The sequence below is a fragment of the Amblyomma mixtum genome, chromosome 1 (assembly GCF_055824585.1).
Source record: "Amblyomma mixtum isolate Tamu chromosome 1, ASM5582458v1, whole genome shotgun sequence".
Taxonomy (NCBI): Eukaryota; Metazoa; Arthropoda; class Arachnida; order Ixodida; family Ixodidae; genus Amblyomma; species Amblyomma mixtum.
Genome location: NC_143012.1, coordinates 65,288,081 through 65,296,603, shown reverse-complemented (window position 1 = coordinate 65,296,603; position 8,523 = coordinate 65,288,081). Strand labels below are relative to the sequence as shown.

Here is an 8,523-nt window from a genome sequence, read left to right as displayed (position 1 = left end):
ATAAATCGAAGTTTCTAAGACTGCTCAGAACGTGTAGGTCGAGTTGCCGCGGCAAAAAGACGAGTTCAGATTCCTCTTCAGTGCACCTTTAACTATTTATTAAGTTATTATTCTTGATTCGCACGGATTCTGGCATACACCGTCTTGTGGTCCGTAAAGTAGTTGGCTATGTTTTGCAGTTCGACTATGGTAATCTTTGCAGGGATCGACGCAAGGCCAAAATTTAAGGTCCCCACCGTATTGGTCACATTACAATTAGCCTGGATATCGATTTTGGTCCAAATCGGAGAAGGCCAAATTTCGGGGGGTGGGCCAAATTGGGGGGGGGGGGGGGGGGGCAATGTTGATAATGCTCAGGACCAAATTTGGGGACACCATCGTATTGGCCATAGTCAAAGTGGTCTTCGACATCTGACTTAAGGCTTTGCTATGAAATCGAGAACCCATTTGGGGACACCATCGTATTGGCCATAGTCAAAGTGGACTTCGACATCTGACTTAAGGCTTTGCTATGAAATCGAAAACCCGGAAGGTCACTTCAATGTCAAATCTACGTACCGACTGAAACCAGAGTCTCTGCATTGAATAGAGCTATCGCTCAAAAAAAAATGCGCCAATACGTCTCAAGTGCACGTTTATTCACCGGGTGACGTTTCCGCTCTGATTCCTCAACGGATACAGCTGAACATGCGGCACTCTGGACTGGTGAAGTGCACGTTGCGCAACACGGATACGTCACCGTGCTGCAATGGCGAGTACAGCTTGATCAGCCGCACGTGCGTGTCTTGGCCGTTCATGTGGTTGGCTAGCACGGCGATCTGCACGAGAAACGTGCGCACAGGGTGGCCAGACATGTCCCGCGTTGGGATGCGAACCCAGCCTGAAGGCTTGTTCAGGTCGCAACGAATCAGCTCGTACAGGTCGTGGAATGGGCGGCCCACACGCACGGAAATCCTGAAAGTAGAGATCACGCGAATGTGCATCCTCTGAAGTGGAACAAGCTAATTTGGGTCCTTATAGTGCGAATGCACTGCTCCAGACGTACCAACCCCAAGCAAGAAGCTTTTCATCTTGTCTTGTGCTCCGAGCTAAGCCGAGCTTACTCGAGCCAGCTCGGACAAGCTCGGGTAACTTCGGAGGAGCATCGCGCCATCTGTAGCGAATGGGAGTAAGCTCGGGTAAGATAGGAGCTACGCGCCAGCTGTAGCCAATGGATTAGATTGGATTGGATTGGAGAAACTTTATTTATCTAAAAAATCAATGGGGCGGGATGAATGGCCCCCGGACGGAGGGCGACCTTTCCCACCAAGTCCGCAAGCTTGGCTTGCGTGTTCTTGTCAGGCTCCCTCAGGAGCTTAAGTCAGGCCTCCCGGGAGGGAGCCGGTAGAAGGTCTTTTGCAGGTGGATTTTCCTTACAGTCCCACAGGATGTGTTCGTCTGTTGCTATGTATGCAGTTGGGATCGATGGGTTGTGCGGTAATTCTAGACATAAGAATGGAGGTCATGACTGTCTCAGTTTGGGCCGTACGTAGGTTTCTGGCCTGTTGCCTGGTAAGGTCCGGGTGAGGTGCAGGGTAAAGTTTCCGCGCCTCACGGAGCTGATTGGTCATTTCTTGGTAAGTGAAAGTTTCGTTGATGTGAGACTCCGAGACACTCCCCGATCCCTCCCGCCTTGCTAGAGTTCGGGCATATCAGTTCGCCTTCTCGTTTCCCGCATTTCCCTCGTGTGCAGGGACCCAAGTAATTTCTACGTGGCTTATTCTTTGGCTGTGTTTGATTAGACCTGCGGCTGCAGAGCAAATCAGGCCTTTTTTATGATTTTGGATTGCAATCTTAGAGTCGCTAATGGGAGGTAGGTGGCAGTTAAATTATTGGTCGCGAGAGGTCGCTCGGGAAGAGCAAAATGGGTTGCTCAATCCCTACCGCTATGCCCTGAACCGATAGCGTCACCCTATTCTAAAAGTCTCAAATAGCTTTTTTTTTTTTTTTGTAACAGGGGGACCCTGTCGGTTAGGGTCATTGTGGAATAGCGCGGCACCAGTGCGCATGTGCAGAACAAGAACACGAGGGGCATTATTGTTCAGCGCATGCGCATTAGCGCCTCGCAATTCCCATATCCCCTTACCGATAGAGACCCTTATTCTAAAGCTCCCTGTCTCTCTGTATGGCTTCGTTTGCCTATGCGAGGAGCCCGTAGATGGCGCCACTCGAGCCTCAAAACCACGTGCTCAAGTGTTACCGCTAAGTGCGGTCCACGGTGTCCGCAGTCACAACGACGTTTGGTCAGCAACCATGCAAGTATACTTCTAGGTATTCCCATTAAATGCCATATCGGCGAATCCTGTACAGAACACTGCCAAATTTTTCCCGGTACTCTTTATACTTAGCTCCGGGCTGGCAGTTCACACTGATCCAAACGTTTTCGCCGCGTCTGGCCGGAAACTAATTAAAGCATACGAAGAATGCTGACCCGGCAGCTTATCCGAAACACGTACCTCTTGGGGGTGAAACTGTCGTCGCGCGTGTAGTCGACATAAATGTAGATCGCCTCGATCGTCATCTTGCGCTGGAACTGGATGTTGACCATGTGCGGTGGCCGCCCTTCCGACTGCCAGTAAGTGTCAACGGAGTTGTTTCGCAGGTTTTCCAGGCCATACTCTATAGAAAGATGTGCATCGAGGACCACAGAATTCAGAACCTCCACGCTCAATTTTAGATGCCCCCAACATCCAGTGGCTCGGCAGCTTACCGGGCTTAAAAGACGAGAGCGACCAGATGGCTTGGGCGCCGACCTCCAGGACTTTGCCTTCCTTCTCCAAATGCGTAGGATCGCAGGCATCGCCGGATTCCACTGCCACACTAGGGGAAGACGCCCCGGAATCATCCCACGCATCTGGAAAGAAACGAGAAGAAAATGCATTGCGGCATTATTCTAAGCAGGTTCCTGCAGAAAGCGGGATGCGGTCAGGATGACAGTTACGAAGAACTTTACATGACATGGTGGTACAGGCTTGCTTGCTGGGGTGACTTCGTCAGTCTGGAGGTACTCGGAGAAGTGCCGATGGGCTTCAGTGAGAGAAGGCACGGCGGAAAAGCTGAACCATGGCAGAGCGATGGAGCGTGCGGCAGTGAGCCTCGTGATGATGATGATGGTGATGATGTCCTTAGACTTAATGGCACATGCCCACGGCGGGGGATTGCCTCGTGCCAGCGGGTTGCGTTCTTCACTGTCTTCCGTGATTCGGTAAAGCGATGATGATGACTGTCCATTGAAGTTTTCATACACGGTGTGCATAATTCCATACATTTTTTCACTGATATATTTCGAGCGCGTGGCCGCAGCAATCGACTGCCCTCAAGGCCTACAAGACACTGTTTTGCTACCTGAGAGTGACCGGCTTAAGGGACCAATTGTGGCTGTGCCCCACGCCCCTTCTCTCTTTCCCTTCTTAATCTCCTCATCCCCTTTTCCCAGTGCTGGGTAGCTAACCAGAACGCACTTCTTTTTTTTGTTGTTGTTGTTGGCTTCATACAAATGGCGCATACACCCTTGTGGGACTGGCCATGACCAGGCGTTGAATTCCACAGTGATGGCAGTTTTTAATCCTAGTGCCACGCATGTAACCTTGACGCCGGCGTATTTTATTCGGGCTTCAGCACATATTCTGCGAGCGGCAGAAAATTTCCGCGCGTCCAAATCTAAAAGCTGGAAGACAATGTTAGACATTCATGCGGACAATGTCACGCAGCCGTATCAGTGCACATAGAATGGACCCCAGCCCACTCTTCCTCCCCAGGTGATACCGGAGTCCACGCCGAGGCCTCGATCCCCAGGTGTTCACGTACTTACCAGGCTTGGAAAAAACCGTTCCTGCCAGCTGTGAACCGGGCTGATCGTTAGAAAAAACGAAGGGTTTACCTCAACGCACCGCCCATAGCCCGACAAAAATTCCTACACGGAAATTCCCATGGACATCCTGAGGACGTTCATGAAGTCTAGAGGATATCCAAGGAAGTGACAGTGCCCATTTGGGTACCTCCTACGAAGGCACGCTGCGCTCCTTAGACAAGGTCAAAACCACTCACTACCGAATGATTTCATTTTATGCATAAAATATAACAGCTGAACGCAAATACGCCCCACTGCTAAGTGTGCGGGTCCCCACTTACGTTTGCCCGAGCATCTTTCAAATAAATACACGCCGCGATGTACCGGTGGTTCCGCCGTTCGGCTGCTGATTCCAAGGTCGCGTGGTCGAATTCTGGTTGAACAGGCCTTATTTCGATGGAGGCGAAATGCAAAACCCCCTATGTTCTGTGCGATGTCGGCGCACGTTAAAGGCCAACTCCGGTGTTTTGAAGCGATAGTTTCACTACGCCATCTATAGCCAAGGTCACTGGGCCGAGCCAAAGCCACTACTGCGCATGCGCCGAGCGCGACGTCACAGGTGCGCCACCGCCGCCGGTTTCTTCGCTGCGCCGCTGCCGCCGCCGACTCCAGAACTTCGCTGCGCGCGTCGCGCATGCGCAGTTGATACAGATGCGCGTCATTACTGGGCCACTTTATAAAGTGAGGGTGCGAAGCGCTCGTTCTTTAGATGAACGATGAGTGAAGAAGCGGAAAGTCCGCTTGTATACTGCGACCGATATCAACGGCGACTGCGGGAAGACGTCCAACCATGTGTGCGAAGCTATCGCATACACATTAGGTTTTACTGGAGCTAAACCACCAGCAATTTTTATTACGAAAGCAATACTACTTGCACTTTCACGCCTTTGCCGTGCCGCGGCCGGTGGCCACCATCGTGCCGCGGCGGTGACCATCATTGGCCTTCATTTGACCTTGATTGCATTAGACTGGATTAGATTGCATTAGATTGGATCAGATTAGATTGGATTGGATTGGACTGGACTGGATTGGATTAGATTAGATTAGGTTAGAATACATTGCATTACATTAGATTACATTGCATTACATTAGATTACATTACATTACATTACATTGGATTGCATTGGATTGGATTGCATCGGATTGTAGTGGATTGGATTGCATTGTATTGAACTGCATTGAATTGCATTGGATTCGATTGGGTTGGTTTGAATTACATTACATTGGATTGCATTGGATTGGATTGTATTACATTGCATTGGATTTGATTGGATTGAAGTGGATTGCATTGCATTGGATTGGACTGGATTGCATTGAATTGGATTGAAGTGGATTGGATTGGTTTGGATTTGATTGGATTGAATTGTATAACCGATGCACCACCACAAGTCTAACCACAAGCACCACCACCAGCTACACTACACTACCAGCTGTACCATGGCGTAGGTACGGATATTGCTTTCGCTATTACCGGGCTTAGCCAAGCTAAGCCACAGCGATTTTTTTTCCTACCTCCTCTGATTTTAGGGGAACTTCCAGGTAAGTTATCCGCAGTTTCCGGTCCTTTGCGCTAAATTTTGCAGCGGGACTATGTTTTGTTGCTGAGCAAATGATTTTTAAAATTTCCCATTTCGTGGCCTCCATCGGAGAGATTTCTACGGAAAACCTTGTGTGTGTGGCGTCACTGGACGCACGGCCATCGAGATTCCCTCTCCGCTGAAAAACAAAATTTCGAGCAGGCGTTTAGTAATTTCCGATAAATAACGACTTGGGCTCTGACTTACAGCGCCATTTTGGGCAGTCAACGCACACGCGGTAGGTCTTGTGACAGTATCCGCGACGTCATAGGATAGTCAAATGTTTAGGGGGATCCCCCAGGGTGGAGTAGGTTTTAAAATTACAATTTACAATTACAAATTAGAATTTACAAAATTACAATTTAAAATGGTAAATTGGTTTTTGAGGGAAGGAAATGGCTGGTTTGGTTTGGTTTGGTTTATGGGGTTTAACGTCCCAAACCGACTATAAGGCTATGAGAGACGCCGTAGTGGAGGGCTCCGGAAATTTCGACCACCTGGGGTTCTTTAACGTGCACTGACATCGCACAGTACACGGGCCTCTAGAATTTCTCCTCCAAAGAAATTGAACCGCCGCGGCCGGGATCGAACCCGCGTCTTTCGGGCCAGCAGCCGAGTGCCATAACCACTGAGCCACCGCGGCGGCGGAAGGAAATGGCGCAGTATCTGTCTCATATATATCGGCGGACACCTGAACCGCGCCGTAAGGGAAGGGATAAAGGAGGGAGTGAGAGAAGAAAGGAAGGAAGAGGTGCCGTAGTGGAGGTCTCCAGAATAATTTCGGCCACCTGGGGATCTTTAACGTGCACTGACAACGCACAGCACACGGGCGCTTCCCAAATTGCCGCCCCACATAGCCCATGTGTCGCTTCGGGGCGTGAAGCCAAACCAGTAATCCTGGAACAAGTAACCATATTAGAACTATAAAGCCTGTTTCACATGCAAGCGAAAATGCTAGCGAATCCTGTCGCCGCGGCGGAAAAACCTGGGGGCCTGAACACAGCTCATTTGAATAAACGCTCTCTCTATTTATTTCCTTAAATGGTGTGGACTCAGCAAAACTGGACCCGCCGCGGTGGCTTAGTGGTTAGGCGCTCGGCTACTGAGCCGGAGTTCCCGGGTTCGAATCCGGCCGCGTTTCGATGAAGGCGAAACGCAAGAGGCGTCCGTGTGCTGTGCGATACACTCCGAAACCGCACCGTACAGGAAAGGAGGAAGTGGGAGAAAAGAAGGAAGAGGGGCTGTATTGAAGAAAATAAAAATTGTATTTGAGGAAAGGAAATAACTGTCTCACATATCTCGGTGGACACCCGTCAAAAGCGTGACACCTCTGGTGACATGCTTCTGCTGAAAGCCTTCTATCGACAACGGAGGCATTAAAGGCTTTCGCCTTAAAACCAACTAACCACTACTCGGTGGACACCTAAACAGCGTCGCAAGGCTCGTAAGCGCGCGCGCGATAACAGAGCGCTTGTGGACGCCGGTGGCACGCGCTCATAGCCACAGAATGCTGTAAAGAGTGACTGGGGAGGTGGTAGAATAAATCAATAAATATGCTCGGCTTATAAGTGGTTCACAAGTGGCCTAACGAAATGTCTGGGCTAGCACACTGAAGTGTTCGTTGAAGATGTAGTGAACAAAACACGTAAGTAGCAATTACTTTTATTTATCTTTAGACAGGGATTTAGGAGAAACTGTACAAGAGTGCAAGGAAACAGAACCTGATAACCACCACTATTCCCACAGCAATCACCCCACTGCGAAAACACTCTGCAGCGAACCCTAGGCTTTGACGAGGTCCAGTGTCATCAAACTTGGACGCTCCGTTAAACTGATCTTGTGTTGAGAGCGGCACAGTCCAGTCGGAGACTCGTTTGAAGGCTTGCCTGAGGGCGCGGTAACGCGGTGACTGCAGATTGTTGCGGTGAGGGCTGTTTCCAGAAAAATCCTGCGGAGGTTCCGGATCCGGCGTCCACTCGCTGCTCAAGTGACTCGGCCAACGAAACTCAGCGCTCTTGCTTGGCGATTCGTTCTCCAAAAGAAGTGCGCCCGGCCCAGAAGTCTTCTCTACTCTTCTCACTTCATATATCCTTTCTTCAGAGTCACTGCTCCTTAGATCTTCCTTCCAACATTTCATTAGCTCAGTGTGTTTGCCTTCGGTCGACATCAAGGTCCTGGAGCTGAGCTTGAAGCTGTCGCTGTTTTTTGTACCGTCATCCTTCTCCCCTCCTTGCTCAAAACATTCTTCACTGCGAACCACTGCTTCTTGGTGCTTCGTTATCGGTGTACGGCAACTGCGGTGAGTCAATGCGGTAAGCAAACCAGACTGTTCCTCCGGCCCCAGCTCCGTCGGCTGTACCGCCAACTGCTCTTTTCCAACGCAAAGTCCCATTTCCCGCTTTCTCAACTCGGATGTTGCATACAGCTCATTGCGTTTTTCTACGGTAAACACCAGTGCCCTGGAGTTCGCCTTAGAACTGGCCGCGTTTCTCGAGCTATCATCCTTGACAATTCCTTGATCAATACATTCTTCCCTGCGAACTACTGCTCCTTGCTGCTTCGTTATTGGTGGACGGCAGCTGCGATAAGTCCTTGCAGTAAGTAAACTAGCCTCTTTCTTCAGATCCTGCTCCGCGGGCTGTGACGTGAGCTGCTCCTTTCCCGCACCAAGTTCCGGTTCCTGTTTTGTCAGCTTGGTTGTAGCATGCAGCCCTGGGCGCTTTTTTTCGGTGAAGGCCAGGGTCCTGGAGCTCAGCTTCAAACTGTCGGTATTTCTGGTGCCGTCATCCTTAACTTTTTCTTGCTCAGTACAATCTTCACTGCGAACCGTTGCTCCTTGGTGCTGTTTCGTTATTGGTGTACGGCATGTACGGTTCGTCTTTGCGGGAGACAAATCGGCCTGTTCCTCCGGTTCCTGCTCCTTAGGCTGTGCCGTTAGCTGCTCCTTTCCAGCAACACGTGCAAGTTCCCGCTTTCTCAACTTGGATATGCAATGAAGTATTGTACTCGCCTCATCTGGAGATAAAGTGACGGCCGGCTGTCGAGCCCTCCGCTTTG

The 8,523-nt window shown here is 50.2% G+C and overlaps 1 protein-coding gene across 1 annotated transcript; it reads right to left on the bottom strand.

Annotated features, from left to right (window-relative positions):
- Positions 1-668: 668 nt before the first annotated feature.
- LOC149366543 (anaphase-promoting complex subunit 10-like) lies at positions 669-3,113 on the bottom strand. Its single transcript, XM_089562317.1, has 4 exons — positions 2,993-3,113; positions 2,750-2,893; positions 2,496-2,658; positions 669-954 (listed from the first exon to the last, which is right to left on the bottom strand). The coding sequence occupies exons 1-4, from the start codon at positions 2,997-2,999 to the stop codon at positions 669-671; spliced, it is 600 nt and encodes a 199-aa protein (XP_089418443.1). The 5' UTR covers positions 3,000-3,113.
- Positions 3,114-8,523: the final 5,410 nt, after the last annotated feature.

What these genes read in the sequence shown, in the direction of transcription:
- LOC149366543 (XM_089562317.1), bottom strand. An exon ending in GCTCTCGTCTTTTAAGCCCG is followed by an intron (nt 2,659 to 2,749) that starts GTAAGCTGCCGA and finishes ATCTTTCTATAG; the next exon opens with AGTATGGCCTGGAAAACCTG. An exon ending in GACAGTTTCACCCCCAAGAG is followed by an intron (nt 955 to 2,495) that starts GTACGTGTTTCG and finishes CTCTACTTTCAG; the next exon opens with GATTTCCGTGCGTGTGGGCC.